The sequence below is a fragment of the Lactuca serriola genome, chromosome 4, assembly GCF_051521515.1.
Source record: "Lactuca serriola cultivar US96UC23 chromosome 4, Lser_US96UC23_V15, whole genome shotgun sequence".
Classification (NCBI taxonomy): Eukaryota; Viridiplantae; Streptophyta; class Magnoliopsida; order Asterales; family Asteraceae; genus Lactuca; species Lactuca serriola.
Window position 1 is genome coordinate 161,601,287 of NC_136411.1, and position 22,269 is coordinate 161,623,555.

General features: G+C 42.5%; 1 protein-coding gene across 1 annotated transcript; it reads left to right on the forward strand.

The window, feature by feature from the left end:
- The first annotated feature begins 21,386 nt into the window (after window positions 1-21,386).
- Window positions 21,387-21,764, forward strand: LOC145098963 (uncharacterized). Its single transcript, XM_079036552.1, has one exon. It carries the CDS (start codon window positions 21,387-21,389, stop codon window positions 21,762-21,764), a length of 378 nt encoding a protein of 125 aa, XP_078892678.1.
- The last annotated feature ends 505 nt before the right edge of the window (window positions 21,765-22,269 follow it).

Consider the following 22,269-nt stretch of genomic DNA (forward strand, 5'->3'; position numbering starts at 1 on the left):
AGAATAATACCGGGGCTTCAGGGTATTTCTGGCACGCAAAACGATGCAAAACGGGAGAGAGAAGAGAAGAAATTGGCAAAAGACTTGGCTGCCTTCGGATTCCTTTTATAGAGGCTGAGCCTCGCACGTACGCGGGGCGTACGCCTGTACGCGGGGTGTACATGTCCGAAAAACGTCACTGCTTATGTATCCGTAGCCACTTGCTGCGATGTCGACACCTTCGGAGTACGCAGGACATACACGAGTACGCGGCGCGTACCTCGGATCAGATCGATGACTACTCTTCGGATAAAGCTTCCGATTTTTCAATTAAAAATAAATACAATTTATTTATCAAACTTCGGAAATTCATATCTTCTTCATACGAACTCCGTTTTCGACGTTCTTTATATCCACGCGAAGGTGAGACTACGCTCTACAACTTTCGTTTAGACTCCATCGGCTAATTTCGAATTTATTTTTATTATTTATTTTTATTAGGCCGCGACAGAAACTTTCGTTATAAATTCATAACTTCTTCGTTTGACGTCCGTTCTCGCCTAACTTTTTATCGCTTCGATACCAACAACGAGACCTTCGATCCTCGTTTAGATTGCTTCGGCTAAAAACCGCTCGATCTCAAATCGAGTATTTCAGGCTGCATACCCCTAAGCCGAAACTTCGATAAATCATAACTTCCTCATACGAAGTCAGATTTGGGCGTTCTATATATATTCGGAAACCTTGTTTCAACTACTACAACATTATCCAAAGATATTAAGTTTATTTTACACTTAAATTTTGACGCTTATTTTTATTCTTAATTAATCAGACCACATAATTAAGCAATTAAGCACAAAACACATAATACTCAAATAATACATTCTTATTATTTCAAAACGGGTTACAAAGGTTAACCTAGACTATTACATTGCTAAAAATGGCAAGCCCGGAAACACAGGCGTTACAAATATGAATACCTCAACCGGTATCAAGGACCCAAGATTTAGAATGGGGTGAGTTATTAGAAATGATAGTGTAAATACCTGCATGGATGGGTTTAACTTTCCCATCCTTCACATCTTGCTGGTATTTTGGGCTGTTCCGCTTCCAATGTGATTTTTCATGGCAATAGAAGCATTCAGCTTCTTTTGGGTCAGAAGAAGGAGTGACGAAACCTTTCTTGGTTCCACTTGAAGAAGAGCCATCAAGGGTCCGAGCCTTGGTACCCTTAGAAGAGCTCTTTCTCTTCTTCCCTCGACTTTTCCCGATTGCCAAAACCAGAGTAGAACTTGGAGTAGGAGTGTTAACAACCGACTTCCCCTTAAGACCTGTTTCTGCAGTCTTGAGAAGTCCCTGAAGTTTGCTGAGTGTGACCTCTTCCTTATTCATGTGATATGTCATGCGGAATTAATCATAACACGATGGTAAGGAGTGCAAAATGATATCTATTGCAAGCTCCTCAGGGAAGTTCACATTAAGCTTCAGCAATCAATCCACATACCTTTGCATTTTCTGCATGTGGCTCGTGACGGATTCCCCGTCCTTCATCATGGTTGTTATCATGGAGCAGATGATTTCATACCTCTCTTGTCGTGCACTTTGATGGTATCTTTCCATCAGATCTTGGTGCATTTCATAAGGGTAGAAATCCTCATAAGACTTTTGGAGTTCCGCTGTTATCGTGGCCATCATGATGCATGCCACTTTCGTAGCATCCGTTTCATGTGCCTGAAAGTCAGCGATCTCCTGAGGAGTTGCAGTGGTCTCATCAATCTCCTTAAGCTCCTTATCAAGGACATATTCTTTGTCCTCGTAGCGGGTAATCATCCTGATGTTTCTGATCCACTCATTGAAGTTGGATCCATCAAAAGTGACTTTCCCACACAAGTTCATAAGGGTAAAGGAGCCATTAGGGTTAGAGCCAGAAGCAGCATTGTTTGAAGACATCTGAAGGAAAATGACAAGATTAGTTTAGATATTTAGAGAGTCCTTAATAAAACACCCAAATGTAATATTAAGGCTAGGATCCAATCACAATATATTATAACTTAGAAGAGGTATGCCGTAATCCAAGCTATAACATATTTTAAAGGTAGGTGAATGACGATTCACCAATTTCCACCATGAAAACCGAAATATTAAATATTAGGTTTTTGATTGGTTCTTAGAAATTCCTAGACTCTTTGAGATTCAATGAACTTTTCAAAGGCATGTTTCAATCTCGAGTGTGCCCTCCAAGTTTTGTGACTGGGATATCGAGGATCACAAAACGAGGTGTGAAGTAACCATGCAAATCACTTGGTACCCTTAAAGTTTATCACTCAATCGATGTGCCGGTAAACCACACACGCTCCACCGATATGATAATAAACTTTAAGTCACCCTTTACCTACCTTGTTAAGTCCAAGTTAGTGTGCCGGTTAACCACACACGCTCCACCAACGACTTAAACAAAGTGTAAAGTGTAATTTCATGGATTAGCACCTTATTCACATTTTTCCTAAAGTAACTAAGATTGGGAATTTAATAAAACATTTAGTTACTTTATAATATTCATCATACTTTTAATGAGAATTTATAAGTCCTTGTCTTACCCGTTCGGCTAACGACCCTCCACCGGTAAAGCAAGCGGTGGGTGAGAGTGGACACCCATTAAGTTTCCATTTTGTAGTCAACAACCTTATACCCACCTTATAGACCGGCTTCGTGAATGAGGCGTACTAGCGGTAAGACGACTTTGTTCTTATACACACACACACACACACACACACATATATATATATATATATATATATATATATATAATTATTAAATCTTAATAATATAAGTATAAGGGTTGAATTTTAACTTTTAAAATTCTAAGGGTTGGAACTAAAGTTTTTTAACATGACTTTACTTGTTCCAAAACTTGAGGGCAAGTTTTGTGAACTTTCAAAACTTTTCATTTCTTGTAACTTATGAGTTTATTAGAGTAATAAAATGAAGACTCTTTATTTTTCTAACTCTTGTGTTCTTTTAATGGTTTTAACTCAAGTGACTTTTCGTTTTTCCATAACTTGAGGACAAGTTATGGACTCCATTAAAACACATTATGATCAAGAATTAAACTACCACATAGGTTACAAATAATTCCTATGATTATCTAAACATCATAAGATCAAGAACATGAATATGAACACTTTCATGAATCAAAATTACACTTAAAACTTTGTAATTTTGATAACTAGTTGTTGTAAATGGATTAGCAAAGACATTACACCATCTAAAACAAGTTTTCAAGTACCAAAACAGTTTAGGGTAATGTTTCTAGTCCATTTCCAGCAACTAAAGTCGAAAATCTGCACTTTGTGGCTCCTACTCGCCGAGTGCATGAACCTACACGGCGAGTAGGTTGAAGATACAAGTGAACTCGGCGCGTCTCCCCATGGACTCGGCGAGTTCATCAGGCAGACAGCAATTTTTTCGACTTTTTTCAACTTTTAAGCACAAATAACAAATAAACAAGCCTAGGCTCTGATACCACTGAAGGGTTTTGAGCATTCTAACACTTCCTAAGTGTACATGCAACCCTAATAACCTTGGATCTATGTTTGTCTAATTATCATGCAAAGTTGAATTCCAAGGTTATATTCCTATCTAGCATACATGGGGAACAATTTCTAACTTGAATGAAGGATAGAATAACTTACCTTGTTGTTGCTTATGTTCCTTGAAACCTTGTGAGCCTAGCACCCCAAGTGTGATGCCTCAAATGCTTCACACTACACCAAATGCTCTTGGAAAGACTTTTGAGAGAATACACACTTCTTGAAATCGGCCTAGCCCTTTAGTTTCTTATGTGTAGCCGATTTTGGTGGAGAATGGGATCCTTATATAGTGTTGACACATCTAGGGTTACACCATGTAAACCCTAATGTGTCATGACTTTTCATTTCCATGACCCATGGGTTTGTAACTCCCATGGAGCATCCATGGAGCATCCTATGGGTAGAACCCAACTTGATAATCCATGGAGCCTCTTAGCCCACTATACAAGATATGAATGATTTACATAATTAACCCATATATTTAATTAGTTATCTTTTGATCACTTAATTAATTCCAAATTAATTCTTTGATCAAACTAATCAAATAATATTATTAATATATTAGAACTTACAATATATTAATAATCTCCAAGTGTTATTCCTCTCATTTAGTCTATCCAATTGCATGGTGCCATGCAACCCAAATGGACCATGCCGGGTCGGGTCAAGTACTAACCAGAAATAGTTATGGACATAGACACCTTATCCAACAATAATAGCAAGAACCCTAGGCTCTGATACTACCGATGAAATTTTAAGGTTAGAAAAAAACTTTGTACGTATGGAAACTCTCTTAACAAGTAAGGGTACATGCAACCCTAGCTATAATCAAAAATCATAAGATACTAAGAAAATTCAGGTTACAAAAAATAATTATTAATTAAGGATCTATGTCTTTACATGTTATAACAACATACTATGAAAATTATGGAACCCTAGCTATAATCGAAAGTCATAAGATTACGGTTACATGCATTTTGAATTGTTATTGTAAATAATTCCTTGAATCCTTCTTGATCTTGGAAAGCTAGCAACAAAAGTATGATGCCTCTAATAGCTCACACCCAAAACTAGAAAATCTAAAATGAAGAGGGGAGGTAGGAGGTAAGAAGAATTTTCGTTCTTCCCTTTGTGTGAGGTAAAATCCACGAAAATAATGAGCCAAGGGGCCTTATTAATAGTTTAGGTAACTTGCAGACAGAGCCAAATTTGAATAATTAAATAATAGATTTAATTCTTATATAAAATCCTTTCATTATATGCATCCATGAGGCTTCTAAAAACCCTAAAAGTGTTCCCGAAACCGTCAATGATTTGGATGGTTCTAGAATTGTCTGTTTTGTTCAACTATTGAACAATTACAATTCACCTTTGCACCTTTATTTAATTGCAATTAATCCTGAATTATATCTAGATTAATTGTGATTAACAAATAATTAATTCTTATTGATTTCATATTAATTTATTAACAATATAAAGTAACAAATATATCATCTATTTCTAATTAACATATTAATCATATAATATATTAAAATTTTATTTATTTTCTCTCATATTATCATTTTTAGCCATTTCTGGTTATGAGGGAAACCTAAAAAGGATTTTGCTTCTAATTACAAGAATATACCAATTTAGTTACGAGCTTAGACACCTTAATCTAACACTAGTATGGATAGGTGCGGAAGGTAGTATGGGCCCGTAATAATTGAGGCACAAGATCCATGAAGTAGTCGAGAAAAGTCACAAGGTTACTGAGGAACTTAAAAGGGTTTGAAACTCGTATTAACTTATCTTTATTTCCATCTTCAGCATGGGGATGATCACTAGAGCAAGCGGTTCTACTTACGGACTGAAAGGGCCAGGACTGAGCGATACATATATATGCAATTGGATAGAGGCGGTAGTATCTGTAGCATTCAGAGAAATGATTACAGAGATGTTCGTATCTATTAAAACTGAAATAATCGCCTTGTTTGATGAGCAGTATACTGTTGTTGCTAGTATTGTTGCCGCTTCAGCAACTACTGCATCCTCTCCTTGAGAAAAGGAAATGCCCAACCTTGGGTTCAATAACACCAAACCTTGATATTTTGATGGCGTTAGAGATCTAATTGTTACCATGAGATGGATCTCAGATGTAGAATGATGCTTCTACACTTGTGCTTGTCCGACAAACCATAAGTGTAGGTATACTTAAAATCTCCTCCGTCATGGAGCAAAAGACTTGTGGAACTTTGTCACAAAGGACTATTCACCCGCAGAGAAAAGCTCGGCGAACTGGGAACATTTTTTCAAGAAGTTAAGAGAAGAGTATTTCCCATTAGTGGATACGGAGTGACTAGCTCGGGAATAGTTCTCGGTCAAACAAATGAGTGACTCGATGACTAAGATCACCAAGATGTTAATTAAGAGAGCCTTGTTTTTCCCCGAGTATGCATCCCCGAGTATGCATCCTCGATACAAGACTTTAGCAGAGATGTAGAAGCATGCCAAGAGGAGAGAAATTGAATTAGAGACCCAAACAAAGGAAAAGAGGCAGACTCCAACTCTATCTCGTCCCACACTTAAGAAGTTCAAACCCACTGGTTCAAGTTTTGGAAGTTAGAACGGACGCAATTGAAGCAAGTACGAGAAGTTTCATGATGATCCTTTTTGAGGAGGACCTGGGTGCCAAAAATGCTGCAAGGAAGGACATTACGTCAGGGACTATAAACATAACACTCACATCTACTTTCGTTGTAACCATCTGGATCACTTCAAGGCCAAATGTCCTATCCTAAAACCAAAAGGTGAAATATTGTTGGAACCTGAAAGTGAACCTCTAGCAATCCTATCTACTCATTCCGAAGTGTGCATGTTCCGAAGTAGGGAGTGGTCCAGAACACTGTCCCGACCAAGAAAGAAGACGAAGAAAAGACTAAAGGCATTCCAGAATGACTCTCATGTCCGGAATGGATGTTGATCTGAAACAACTTTATTTTTTCTTAGTGCATTTATTGTACTTGTCCTTGTATTGATGTAACGTTTCATAGGACTTAGTCTTTTATTTTATTTGGGCAATTAGAATGTCAGAATTATTTCTATTGTCCAGTCCTTTGTAAACACTCTAGTTAATTCGCTGTAACCTTCACTCCTATTTAAAGGAGCATTAAATACAAGTCAAAAACGGATCTTTTCACTCAAACTTTTGACTCTTTACTAACTTACTTCAAACTTCTCAAAAACATTCTTCTTATTCTTCATTTAATGACTTGATCATTTGTTGAATATATTATCTAATACTTGACTGGTCTTTCCAGGATTGACTTGCACATTTATTAGCAAGCAGACATTGATCTTAAGCATTTACTCAAGGTTTGAGTTTTCAAACCTTATCCCTACACATCGATCTTGTTCTCACAATTGGTATCAGAACTTGATTGGTTATCCTTTGAATCCATAAGATCAGATTATAGTTGGTTTGAGATTATCTTGGTATTTCAACCATTTATGCGTTTAGGATAAAATTTCTTCTACATACCACTTTAGCTTGAAGATATCTTAACTTTAATGGCTGCTTCTAATCCTCAACAAATGATTTCAATGAAAATCGCAAATAGTGTGGGTGGCCCTACACGTGCCCCATTACTAGTTGTGGAAGAATATGATCACTGGAAAGTTAGAATGGAAAGGTTTTTACTGGCCAAAGATAATGGTGAAGAAATATGGAGATGCATCACAAAAGGTCCACATGTTCCTGTAAGAACTGTTGTAAGGGATGCAGCTACTCAGCTCATGCGTGAAGATGAAACTCGCCCAACTCCTCTAACTGTAGATGATATCGAGAAGCTTCATGCTGATCAAGTTGCTTTCTCTAAAATGGTGTGTGGTGTTCCTCCTTCACTCTTTGAGCACATCAAGCTTTGAAAATCTGCCAAAAAGATTTGGGACACTCTTCAGGACGTGATTGAAGGTTCGGAAAATGTGAAAGGAAAGCACCTCACCTCAGTTGTCAACGACTTTGACACCTTCACCACCACTCCTGATGAATTAGTGGCCTCTGTCTCCAACCGTTATCGTATTATGGTGAACAACATGACTGCTCATGGGATTGTTCGAACTCCCTTGGAGTACAATCTCAAATTCATAAACAGTCTTGGTAAATGATGGGGAAATGTAAAATCTTGTCTTCAAAGCAATGGTTCCTTTAAAAAGTTGAAGCGTTATCAACTTTTCGATAAACTTCAAGGACATGAGTCAAATGTTGCTCAAACCATAAGGGAACTCTCCGGAGGTCCTCTTGCCCTTGTTAGTTCTTTTGAATCAAACATTCAGAACTCATCCACCTCCGATCCATTCAAACCCATTGTTCCATCAGTTCAAACATCCGCAACTACCTTACTACAACAAACCTATCTTGTTGATGATTCTGAAGCCATGGACTCTGAACTCCATTTCCAACAGGAGTTTGCTCTACTCTTAATGAAGTACAAATGCCCTTTCAATTCCTCTTACAAACCATACCAAAACCGATTCCATGCTCTTCACCAGAACAATCATCAACCATACTCAGCTCCGGAACCTAAACCCTCTTTGGAAAATCCTCTTGCATGCAAATCGAACCTCTCTAAGCCAAACTCTACTTTTGAACCCTCTCAGAGTTCCAAATCATACAAACCAAAATTTATGTGTCTTAAGTGTGGAGATGCAAACCATTTTGCTAAAGATTGTCTGGCTGATGCTCCGTAGAAACCAAAAATCAAGGAGTCTGCTTACTATGTCCGAAAAACACAAGAGATGGCTGAAAGCGAAAAAGATTTTGTAACAACGGTCTCAAGAGATGTTGAAGGATATTGGTCATCCGGGGATGATGATGACATGGTAACTGGAAGAAATATGTGTCTGATGGCAAGACAAACCATTGAATGCGATGAAGGGTATTGGTCTTGAGGATTAGAAGATGAAGATGATATTGTTGAACCTCACTGTTGCTACATGGCCACCAACGATCCACCAGGTCGAAGCATCGTTCAGCATGTAGAATCTATGATCTCTGATAATAATTTTGACTTGTCTCTCTGTGAACCTTGGCTGACCCAAATTCAAACAAATATGAACACCATCTATAAAGCCTATGAGTCTGCCATAGACGCAAGTGAAAAGGAGTGTGATTTAAATCGTCTTAGGTTACATTTTGAGGATAAAAAGTTGAAAATCAAGTCTTTAGAGCATGAATTGTAATGTTATGTCATGAATGTATCATTTCGAAAGATAAATGTGAAATCACCTATTCCGAATGTAATGTTTTGATTTCTGAAAATAAACGTCTTAATGACAAGATAGATGCTTTGCATAATTTTGTAGACATGCTTGAAGCGGACCTTTAGATGACTCATAATTTTCGTCATTCATGGTCTAAAACACCTGGCCACGGAAGCGAGTTTCCGAAACCAATTGCTAGTCCGCTGAAGGAATTGCAAAATTTAACATTTATGGGAGAGGTTCTGAACATTAAACATTCGGACACCCCCGTTTCTCCCTTGTCACCACTTCCGTAGACAACAAACCATTTTGAGTCCTTAATTCTTGAGTTCAAACCAATTGTTGTCAAGTGTCCTGATTCCACGCCACTTCCGCCTCTGACTAACCTGGACCTGAATCAGGCCACAAAATTTCATCACAGTTTTCCAAATTGCGTAGATTATGTTCCTATGAGCAATCACACAAACAATTGTGTAGTTGAAGAAATTCCTTCCTTAACGACCGAAATGGACACCTCTGAGTTTGTATGGGCATCATTAGATGATATAGTTGAAAAATCAAGTTGTGTTGTAACATCCCGAAATTCAGGTAAGCTATTTAACCCTTCCATTATGTGAAGTTGTCAAGAGCGGTCCCTTGAGAGAGAGTTCTTAAAGAAAATGAGTACGCTGGGGGTACTGGGGAGTACGCTGCGTGTACTGATGCGCTTATTTTGGAAGCGGACTCGCCTGGGTACGCTGGGCGTACCCAGGGTTACACTAGGTGTAACGGGTCCAGATGCAAACCCTAAATGATTGGCTTGTGCACTATTTAAAGGATGCTAAAGCTCATTTCTCAGCCTCCATATCAGAGAGTGAAACCCTAAGAGAGAGCCTTCCATCGTCCTTAGCTTGAGTGTGTGTGTTTTGGAGCTAAATGTGTCTTGGTGTGTTAGGGAAGAAGAAGGAGAAGGGCTTGTGGAGCCTAGGGCTTGAAGTGCAAGTTTGGATCTGAGATCTACAGAGAAAGGAGCTTCATCTAGAGGTATAAAGTTCAAAACTTTCCTCTTTATTTGGTTTGATGTTGCATGGACCATTTCTAGGGTTAAAAGTCCCAAAGGTGGAGACTTTATGAGTGTAATGTACTCCATGGACATAGATCTGTCCCATTTAAGTGACATTTGTGTTATAAATCCATAATGTTTCCATCTTGGTCGTTGTTATGAGGTCATGCTTGAGTTATGAGCTTTCTAGAGTTGGGAAATGGAATGCTATGGGTGTTAGTGACTTGTCCAGCCATGCAAAGGCTTAAAGTCACCAACTGTATGGATTAAGAGGTTTAGAAATGGTCAGATCTAGAAGTTGGACGTGGGTCTTAACTGTTTAGGACCTCAAGAGCTTTGAGTCTGAAACTGGGAGTTACGCAAGGCGTAATCCCAGTAAGCACAGCATAAGGGGTCCTGCACCCTGTTTCTGTGAGGACACCTGGTACGCCCAACGTACATGTTTGGTACGCGCAGCGTAACCGGAAGAGTTGACTTTTGTTGACTTTTAGGGTTTGGTCAACTTTAGGGTCCTTGAGCCGTGAGAGGGGTAAAATGGTCTTTTATCCTTGTGAGAGTACTAAGAGAGGGAATAGTCTATCCTTGAGAGATGTATTGATTTAGAGTGTTTATTTCATATGATTAGGCGGAGGCTAGACCCGATTTTACAGAGTTCGAGATTACCGAGTTTCCTGAGGTGAGTCTTCTCACTATACTTTACCTAGAGTGGTAGTTAGAGTTATGTGACAGAGTATTTTGTATGCTTTTGCATGATGTGATTTCTATGTGATTTATGCTATGTATGTCACAGAGTTTTCAGAGTGAGGACCGAAAGGTCCACAGAGTTAGGGCTAGAGGGCCCGCAGAGTTATGGGACTGGAGGGTTCCACTGAGATACATTGACTAGAGGGTCAAACAGAGTTATAGCCTCGAGTGGCTAATATGTGACGTGTGTGGTATTTTGGGGAACTCGCTAAGCATTTATGCTTACAGTGTTGTGTTACGTGTTTCGGGTACCGGTGAGGATTGCGGGAAGGCATCGACTTGATTAGTACACACATGAGGAGTTTTTACATTTTTATGATCTTGGGATGTGATGTTATGAATTGATTATGTGATACAATGATATTTTTATAACAATTACGAATGAAAATGTGTTTTTAAAATGTGAAAAATTATTTGAAAATTTGGGTGTTACAAGTTGGTATCAGAGCCTTGGTTTGAGGGATTCGGGTGCACCTTCTGGCGTATCTGAACTCAAACTGAGGATTTGAGGGACTTTCAAAATAAAATTCACAAAATTTTTATCAAGCGTAAAAGGGTTTTGAAAGAGCAGAGCAGAGCCGTGTGTACGATTAGCCAACGCCCGAATGGAGATTTCCCAAAATACCCATACATTATAAGTTACGAAATATGTTATGATATGACATGCATGCTAGAGTAGGCTATGTATTCTTATTAGGACTAGAGTGGCCTGATTTGTGAAGCCTTAGCCTAGGGATTTTGTTGCTTGGAGATGCTTGAGAGTGAACAGATAGCAGCGAGGAGCTTATGAGAGACCTGTTAGAGAGTAGGCTATGCATAGAGAGAGTAGAGTACTTGGGACTTGGGATCCTAGGAGGAGGACTTTGGGTGAATATTTATGCAATATGTACGGTAGTATTGGGCCGATACTACCGAAGACACCGGGTCCGTGCACAACCCAAGTAAGAATCCTTAGGGTACCAGGGATCGAGTAGGATTGGGATATCGAGTGTGTGTACACTTGAGCGAGTCTCTGATATCTTGTGTTGTATTTCAGAGAGACATCATGGTTGGGACACGCAACAGGCCAGGGACTAGCGAGGGGGTGTGAGCGATGAGGAGCTCCGCCAGATGATTCATGATAAGGTGGCTGATGCCATCCGCGCTGAGATTCCAGAGATGTTCGGGTCTATCAATACCACACCGATTGAGACTTTTGATGAGCGGTATGCTGCTCTTAGTGATGCTGTTGTTGTTGCGGCCACTGCAGCCGTTGCTGCTGCCAGGCCGCAGGGGGAGTGACGCGTTGCTGTACCGGGAGTTCAGCAACACGAAGCCACCAGAGTTTGATGGGACTTAGGATCCGATAGCTGCGATGAGGTGAATCTCTGACATTGAGGGGTTCTTCTACACATGTTCATGTCCGGAGCATCTGAGAGTTCGGTTCACGCTGAACCAGCTTCGCTTGGGGGCGAAGGACTGGTGGAAGTTTGTGACAATGCGCTATTCTTCTGCAGAGCTTGCTGCGGTGACCTGGGAGAGGTTCACCGCTATGTTTTGTGATGAGTACATTCCCCCGGTGGAAAGGGAGCGTTTGGCCCAGGAGTTCTTGACCCTCAAGCAGGGTACTGAGTCTGTTACTGTGATCACCAGGATGTTTCATGAGAGGGCGATGTTCTGCCCTGAGCACGTGTCTTCCGAGGAGGCACGGATGAGTTGGTATTTGAGTATTTTGAGGAGAGACATCCGCAATTTCATGGCGAACTCGACATACTGGAAATTTGCCGTGCTTCAGGAAAATGCCCGGAAGAGGGAGATTGAGCTAGAGACTCGGGCCAGGGAGGAGGCGGTGTCTCAAGGGAGGGATCGACGACCGACACAGTCCCAGCCGGCTGCTAAACGGCCTAAGCCCACCGATTCGAGATCAGGGAACCAGAAGGGCCGCACTTGTGGCAAGTGCGCAAGAGTCATGAGGGGGTGTGCAGAGCAGGGTCTTGCTACAAGTGTAGCAAGGAGGGGCACATGGCCAAGCATTGCCCCAAGGGGTTTGCAGTTTGTTTTCACTACAACCAGACCGGACACCGGAAGGCCGAGTGTCCGCAGTTACGAGGGTCAACTCAGGGAGCTTCTCAGGGATCTATCCCTGTTGCTGTTAGAGCTATAGAGAGTCGGTCGGTGAAGGCCGAGGCGCCGAAGTCTCGCGAGAGAGCCTTCAAGTTGACAGCAGAGGAGATCCGCACAGCACCCGATGTTGTGGCTGGTATGTATTCTTTCATATGTTTATTTTGAGTTTGTGGTGTTATTGTTATATTTTGATATGCGTAGGTACATTTCTTGTGTGTTCTGTCCGGCTTTGGTGTTATTTGACTCGGGTGCGAGTCGGTCTTTTGTGTCATTATCCTTTAGTCAGCACATCAGTATTCGTCGAGAGGCGTTGAGTCGACCTTTGCGAGTTTCCATAGCTGAAGAGAGAGCAGTGTATGCCACTGGTACGATTCGAGGATGTGTACTCGAGATTTTCGGCGTTGAGTTTCCGATTGATTTGGTCCTGATTGCTATGGGAGATGTCTGTGTCATTTTGGGCATGGACTGGCTGAGCAGATTTGGAGCGGTTATCGACTGCGAGCGACAGCTGGTGACCATACGAGACCCTAGTGGGGGAGTTCTTATGGTTTATGGCGAGGGTACCCGTTCTGGGTCAGCATTTTGTTCAGCTGCGAGAGCGAGGCAGAGTCTACAGTAGGGCTATAGTGGGTTTATGGCTTATGTGGTGGATATGAGGGTAGATGTAGAGAGACCGAGGTCAATCGATGAGGTCCCGATAGTTCGTGAGTTCTCGGATGTTTTTCCCGAGGAATTGCCACGCATGCCTCCCGAGGGGTAGGTGGAGTTCCGTATCGATTTGGTTCCGGGGGCAGCGCCGTATCGCCAAGGCGCCATATCGCCTTGCACCTACAGAGATGCAGGAGTTATCCTTACAGCTTCAGGAGCTCCTGGGAAAAGGGTTTATACGACCGAGTAGCTCGTCGTGGGGAGCGCCAATCCTTTTTGTCAAGAAAAAGGATGGTTCACACCGGATGTGCATTGATTACCGGGAGTTGAACAAGCTGACGGGTAAGAACCGTTACCCCTTACCGAGGATTGACGATTTGTTCGATCAGTTCCAGGGAGCGTCTTGCTTCTCCAAGATTGATTTGAGGTATGGATATCATCAGATGAGGGTACGTGATGAGGATATCCAGAAGACAACGTTCATGATTCGTTACGGGCATTACGTGTTCGTGGTGATCCATTTCGGGCTCACCAATGCACCGGCGGCGTTCATGGATCTCATGAACAGGGTGTGCAGGCCGATGTTGGATCGTTCGGTGATCATGTTCATTGGTGATATGTTGGTGTATTCGAGGTCCAAAGAGCAGCATGAGGAGCATTTGAGGGAGATCCTCGGAGTTTTGATATCGGAGAGGCTTTACGCCAAATTCTCCAAGTGCGATTTCTGGTTATGGGAGGTCTAGTTTCTAGGACACCTCATCAACCAGAATCGGATATTGGTCGATCTGGCCAAGATTGAGGTGGTGATGAGTTGGGAGGTGCCGAGATCCCCTTTGGAGATCAGGAGTTTCCTGGGGTTGGCCGGATATTATCGGAGATTCATCCATGATTTCTCAAGGATTGCTGTTCCTCTCACCAGGCTGACCCGGAAGGGCGTGGCTTTCTGTTGGGGCCTGGAGCAGTAGGCCTCATTCAAGACACTTCACCAGAGATTGTGCGAAGCCCCAGTGTTGGCCCTTCCGGAGGGAATAGAGGACTTTGTGGTATATTTTGACGCGTCGATATCGGGACTAGGTGCGGTGCTGATGCAGAGAGGGCATGTGATAGCATACGTATCAAGGCAGCTGAAGCCTCATGAGATGAGGTATCCTATTCACGATCTGGAGTTAGGGGCTGTGGTGTTCTCCTTCAAGATCTGGCGTCACTATTTGTATGGGGTTTGGTGTACCATATACATGGACCACAAGAGCTTGAAGTATTTGATGGATCAGCCCAAACTGAACATGCATCAGAGGAGATGGTTGGACATGGTAATGGATTATGAGTGTGAGATCCTGTACCACTCGGGCAAGGCTAATGTGGTAACCGATGCCTTGAGTCGCAGGGCAGAGAGTGCCCCTTTGTGAGATGTTTGTATGAGGTTGACAGTGATGACTCCAGTGTTGGACACCATTCGGGAGGCCTAGGTGGAGGCCATGAGACCGGAGAACCGCAAGAGAGAGTGGGTGATTGGTCAGATATATGAGTTCATTGCCGATATTCGGGGGCTTATGATGTTCCAGGGCCGAATTTGGGTGCCATTTGAGGGTGGGGCACATGCCATTTTGATGGGGGTGGCACACTGGTCGAGGTTTTCGATCCATCCCGGGGCCACTAAGATGTATTTGGACCTGAAAAGAGATTATTGGTGGCCCTGTATGAAGAGGGATGTGGCGTGGTTTGTAGAGAGGTGCTTGACCTGTCGCAGGGTTAAGGCCGAGCACCAGTGTCCACATGGCAAGTTGCAGCCGCTTGAGGTTCCCCAGTGGAACTGGGAACAAATTTCCATGGATTTTATCACGAAATTGCCGAGGACTGCGAGAGGCGTCAATGCAATTTGGGTGATCGTCGACCGGCTGACAAAGAGCGCTCATTTTCTTGCTATCAGTGAGAGCTCTTCCGCAGAGAGGCTGGCAGAGGTGTATGTGAGGGAGGTGGTATCGCTGCATGGTGTACTGATCTCGATTGTGTCAGATCGAGATGTGCATTTCACATCCAGGTTCTGGAAGAAGTTCCATGAGGAGTTGGGTACTAGGCTACATTTCAGTACTGCTTACCATCCACAGACGGACGGACATAGTGAGTGGACGATTCAGACGCTCAAGGACATGCTTCGGGCATGTGTGTTGGACTTTAGAGGGAGTTGGGACACGTATCTGCCTTTGGCTAAGTTTTCCTATAACAACAACCACCATTCGAGCATTGGTATGCCTCCCTTTGAGTTATTGTATGGGAGGAGGTGTCGGACTCCCATTTGTTGGGGAGAGGTAGGGCAGCGAGTGATGGGCAGCACTGAGATAGTGCTTCAGACGACAGAGAAGATACAACAAGTTAGACAGAGATTGCTGACGGCCCAGAGTCGCCAAAAGAGTTATGTGGATAGGCGTTGATCCGGGCTCGAGTTTCAGGTTGCGGATTTTGTTCTCCTGAATGTGTCTCCTTGGAAAGGAGTGATCCGATTCATGATAAGGGGCAAGTTGGGGCCCCGATACATTGGTCTGTTTAGGGTGATCGCGAGGGTGGTCAGGGTATCATATCGATTGGAGCTACCTGCGGAGTTGATCCAGATCCATGATACCTTCTACGTGTCTCAGCTGAGGAAGTGTGTAGCCGACGAGTCGGCAGTGGTACCGTTGGAGGATATCCCAGTGCACGCGAGTCTGAATTATGTTGAGAGACCGATCGCGATCTTGGACCGGAAGGCCAAGGTTCTGAGGAACAAGGAGGTGCCTCTGGTTCAGGTCCAGTGGCAGCATCGGAGGGGGTCTGAGCTGACCTGGGAGCCGAAGTCGGAGATGCGGGAGCAGCATCTGGTGTTGTTTTCGGCATGAGACTTCGAGGGCGAAGTCTGGTTCTAGTGGGGGAGAATTGTAACATACCGAAATTCAGGTAAGCTATTTAACCCTTCCATTATTTCAAGTTGTCAAGAGTGGTCCCTTGAGAGAGAGTTCTTGAAGCAAATGAGTACGCTGGGCGTACTGGGGATTATGTTGCGCGTACTCATGCACTTATTTTGGACGCATACTCGCTTGGGTACGCTGGGCGTACCCAGGGTTATGCTGGGCGTAACGGGTCCAGATGCGAACCCTAAATGATTGGCTTGTGCACTATTTAAAGGATGCTAAGGCTCATTTCTCAGCCTCCATAACAGAGAGTGAAACCCTAAGAGAGAGCCTTCCATCATCCTTAGCTTGAGTGTGTGTGTGTTTTGGAGCTAAAAGTGTCTTGGTGTGTTAGTGAAGAAGAAGGAGAAGAGCTTGTGGAGGCTAGGGCTTGAAGTGCAAGTTTGGATCTGAGATCTACAAAGAAAGGAGGTTCATCTAGAGGTATAAAGTTCAAAACTTTCCTCTTTATTTGGTTTGATTTTGCATGGACCATTTCTAGGGTTAAAAGTCCTAAAGGTGGAGACTTTATGAGAGTAATGTACTCCATGGACCTAGATCTGTCCCATTTCAATGATATTTTTGTTATAAATACATGAAGTTTCCATCTTGGTCATTGTTACGAGGTCATGCTTGAGTTATGAGCTTTCTAGAGTTGGGAAATGGAATGTTATGGGTGTTAGTGACTTGTCTAGCCATGCAAAGGCTTAAGGTCACCAACTTTATGGATTAAGAGGTTTAGAAATGGTCAGATCTAGAAGGTGGACGTGGGTCTTAACTGTGTAAGACCTCAAGAGCTTAGAGTCTGAAACTGGGAGTTACGCGGGGCGTAATCCCAGTACGCGCGCCGTAAGGGGTCGCGCAACCCTTTTCTGTGAGGACGCCGAGTACGCCCAGCGTACATGTTTGGTATGTGCAGCGTAACCCGGTGAGTTGACTTTTGTTGACTTTTAGGGTTTGGTCAACTTTAGGGTCCTTTTAGCCATGAAAGGGGTAAAATGGTCTTTTATCCTTCTGAGAGTACTAAGAGAGGGAATAGTCTAGCCTTGAGAGATGTATTGATTTAGAGTGTTTATTTGATATGATTAGGCAGAGGCTAGATTCGATTTTACAAAGTTCGAGATTACCGAGTTACCCGAGGTGAGTCTTCTCACTATACTTTACCTAGAGTGGTAATTAGAGTTATGTGACAGAGTATTTTGTATGCTTTTGCATGATGTGATTTCTATGTGATTTATGCTAAGTATGTTACAGAGTTTTCAGAGTTAGGACCGGAAGGTCCACAAAGTTAGGGCCAGAGGGCCCACAGAGTTATAGGACTGGAGGGTCCCACTGAGACACATTGACCAGAGGGTCAAACAGAGTTATAGCCTCGAGTGGCTAATATGTGTTGTGTGTGGTATTTTGGGGAATTCACTAAGCATTTATGCTTATAGTGTTGTGTTACATGTTTCAGGTACCGGTGAGGATCGCGGGAAGGCGCCGACTTGATCAGTACACACATGAGTTTTTACATTTTTATGATCTTGGGATGTGATGTACCGATCTCGATTGTCTCAGATCGCGATGTACGTTTCACTTCCAGATTCTGGAAGAAGTTTCATAAGGAATTGGGTACTAGATTGCGTTTTAGTACCGCATACCACCCACAGATTGACGGGCAGAGTGAGCAGACGATTCAGACACTCGAGGACATGTTCCGAGCATGTGTGTTGGATTTTGGCAGGAGTTGGGACACATACTTGCCCTTGGCAGAGTTTTCCTACAACAACAACCATCATTCGAGCATTGGTATGCCACCCTTTGAGCTGTTGTATGGGAGGAGGTGTCAGACCCCCATTTTTTGGGGAGAGGTAGGGCGGCGTGTGTTGGGTAGTACTGAGATCGTGCTTCAGACGACAGAGCAGATTCAGTAGGTCAGACAGAGGTTGTTGACCACTCAGGGTCATCCGAAGAGTTATGCAGACAGGCGCCGGTCCGAGCTCGAGTTTCAGGTCGGCGACTTCGTGCTCCTGAAGGTCTCTCCTTGGAAAGGAGTGATTCGATTCAGGAAGAGGGGCAAGTTGGGGCCCTGATATATTGGTCCTTTCAGGGTGATCATGAGGGTAGGCAAGGTAGCCTACCGTTTGGAGTTACCTACAGAGTTGGGTCAGATTCATGACACTTTCCATGTGTCGCAGCTGAAAAAGTGTATACCCGACGAGTCGGCAGTGGTGCCATTAGAAGATATTCAGGTGGATGCGAGCCTGAACTATATTGAGAAGCCGGTGGCGATTATGGATCGGAAGATCAAGGTTTTGAGGAACAAGGAGGTGCCTCTGGTGCAGGTCTAGTGGCAGCATCAGAAAGGGTCAGAGTTGACTTGGGAGCCGGAGCGTGAGATGCGGGAGCAGCATCCAGAGTTGTTTGCAGAGTAAAACTTCGAGGGCGGAGTCTAATTCTAGTGGGGGAGAATTGTAACATCCGGATTCCCTCAGGTATAATATTTTATTCCTTTATTTTTGGAAGTTGAGAGGGGACTCGGCGAGTTGGTGTTTAGACTTGCCGAGTATGGTCGCAGATTCTTATCCAAGTTCACAGCTGGACTCGGCGAGTTCATGAGTGGACTCGGCGATTCCATGCTGTTTAATGAAACCCTAATTTCCTAAGTTTGGGACCTATTTAAAGGCCCTTAGGGCCGTCATTTGCGGCTACCAAACCCCAAAGAGAAACCCTAAGAGATCTAGAGTGTTTGTGACGAAGGAGAGGCCATTTCTGATCATTTTGTTGGTGTTATTGCAAGTAGGAGGTGACCAAGGCAAGAGGAGGCTAATGGAGGTGCGATTCTGGTGATTTCAGAGCTCATAGACTTCATATTGAGGTATTTATTCGGACCTTCTTCAGATTTGGTGTTGATTCTTAGAGTTAGGGTTTTCTAACCCCTTTAGAGGATGGATATGTGGAGCAATTGGTCTCTTCTCGAGTTTTTGCTTTGGATCTGGACTCAAAGAGGTCCAGAGACCTTAACCCTTGGAGCTTTTTGAGTTATTTTGGGAGCCATGAACTTAGGATGTTATTTTTGGGGCTAAATCACAAGGTTAGACCATCTAGATGTTATATGAGTGTCAAGGTCTAAACTTTACGTGATTATCTTGCTTGGGAAGGTCAGATCTATGGATTAAAGGAACATACCTGACCTCAGGAGGTCAATGGAGTTTGTGCATGGTATGAACTCGCCAAGTCCAAAGATCAGACTCGATGATTTGGGTTAGGGTCTCTCGTAAATCACCTAGTGAGTCGACTTGCCGAGTTGGGGAAATAACTCAGTGAGTCAGAAGGGGATTAGAGGACTGGAGTTCAAGGCAGAACTCGCCGAGTTGTTCTTGAGACTCGGCGAGTTGAGTCGGGGTGGCCCCGCGATTCATGCCAGGTGTGACTCGTCAAGCAAGGGGAGGAACTCGACGTGCCAAGAGGGACTAAAGAGTTAGCGGACATGTGTAGACTCGCCAAGTCGCCCAAGTGCTCCTGACGAGTCGGGTCAAAGTTTGACCGTTGACTTTTGTTGACTTTTAGGGTTTGGTCAACAATGTGGTCTTTAAGCCAAGAGAGGGGTAAAATGGTCTTTTACCCTTCTGAGGTTACTAAGAGAGGCTTGAGTATAGTTATATTTATGAGAGTATTTACTTTATGTGATTAGGCGGAGGCTAGATCATATTTCTACCGAGTCAGATATTTACCGAGACACCTGAGGTGAGTCTTCTCATTATACTTTACCTAGTGTGGTAACAAAGTTATGTGACAGAGTATTTTAGAGTTATATGCCAGTGTATTTGCATGTTATTATGTGATGTGATTTATTGTGATATGTGATATGCATGATTCAGAGTTTACAGAGTTATGGGACCAAGAGGGTCCCACAGAGATATTCGACCAGAGGGTCAACAGAGTTACAACCTTGAGTGGCTGATATGTGTTTATGTGGTATTTTGGGGAACTCACTAAGCAATTATGCTTACAGTGTTATGTGTGGTGTTTCAGGTACCAGCGATGATCGCGGGAAGGCGTCGACATGACTCTTACACACGCACACTGGAGTTCATATGTTTTGATCTTGGGATTTTGTATTAAGATAATGATGATACAATGTTTTTAAAAGTGGATGTGAAAGAAATTATATGGTTTTTAAAATGTGAAAAATTGTTTAAATTTTTACGTTGTTACAAAAAGTGTGTTTTTAAAATGTGAAAATTATTTGAAAATTTGGGTGTTACATGTGTCTCCTCTGATTCTTGCGAATCAGATTCCTATTACACTTGAGTTTAGTAATCTATCCTCTGGAGAAACTTCAAAATCCTTGTGTCACACTATGAAAAAAACAATGCTGAATAGGAAGGATATTGTAGATCCCAATGTAGAAGCTCGAAATGCACATAAGAAGGAAGTTAAGACTAGACTAAATTCCAGGTTCATTGAAAACTCCAAACCAAATGCATCTCGAAATTCTCATGCATTACCTCATTGTCAAAACTCCTTTGCTCCCACTAAGATTCTCAAAAGACCTTCTGAACCTCCTAGTCGTATAGAACCCAAGAAAGTATATGATTCTACTTGGCCAAAATCTCATATGAATGTGAAAACTGTCCAAAACACCTTTCCTCAGACTGTTTCATCTGTTTTTATTGCAAAATCTGATGGCACAATTTTTAAACCAAATCCTTCTAAAACCAACGTTTCATCAAGCAAATCAAAAAATGTAGGGAAACATATTTTTCAAAATCTTCAAAGAAAATCTTGCATCAAAATTCAAAACTCCCATTGATGAGAAACCAATTCCGGAGGTTACAAATGTTGCCAACACTCCGGAAGACAAAGTTCCGAAGAAGATTGATCGAAACCCTCAAGTCATTGAATATGACTACTGGATAGATGAAAAGACATTAACCTTCTGTCCTTTCCAAAAAAATCAAAGAATATCACCCAAAAACACAAAGTTGTTCCAAAGTCACCATCAAAGTCCAAAGCCTGTGCCTACGTCCCAAAGTCTACTTCGGAACCTAAAAACTTCATTACTCACTAATTTTGCAGGTACTTTGTGCTTCGGAGAAAGATATAATATAGTATATTCATAGTGCTTGCTCCATGCACACGACGGGGCAAAAAGATTTTCTGCGAGACTTAAAGCTTTCCCCAGATGCTGGTTACGTGACATATGGAAACAACTCCAACTCTCAAATTCATGGTTATGGAATTCTCACTAATGGAAACTTCTCTATCTCAAGTGTGGCTTATGTAGCAGATTTGAAACAGAATTTGATCAGTGTTGCTCAGCTCACTGATTCAAATCAACGTGTGGAATTTTGCAAGAAGTACAACTATGTAATGACCGAAGATCGAACAGAGTGCTTAATCAAGTCGCTTCGCAACAAGAATATGTACACACTTGACATCAACATGATTATTGGCAAACCACAACTCTGCCTTCTCACCAAAGCTGTTCTTGACATCAGTTGGTTATGAAACTAAAGGCTCACTCATCTAAACTATTCAAATGAGAGGCTCACTCATCTAAACTATTCAGATGAGAGCATCATTCTCACCCTGACTTCTCGTATTTGGCGAAATGGTGAGAGGTTTTCCTCTCCTCAAATTCAAAAATGATCATTTGTTTGCTGCTTGTGAGTGTGGTAAGCAATCAAAGAAGGGTCATCCTGTTATCATCGAAAAATCCATTTCGGAAACACTGGAGCTTCTACACATTGATCTTTGTGGACCATCTACGGTAGAAATCGTAAGAAATACATTCTTATGATTGTTGATGATTTTACACGGTTCACTTGGGTCTGCTTCCTAAGGCTGAAATCCAAAACAACCTCAGAACTCATCAATTTTATCAAAGGAATAGAAGTTCTTATCAATCTCCTAGTCAGGAGAATCCAAAGTGATAATGGATCGGAATTCACTAATTCCACCATTGAAAAGTTTATTACAGAAAAAGGAATTGATCACAACTTCTCAGCTCCCT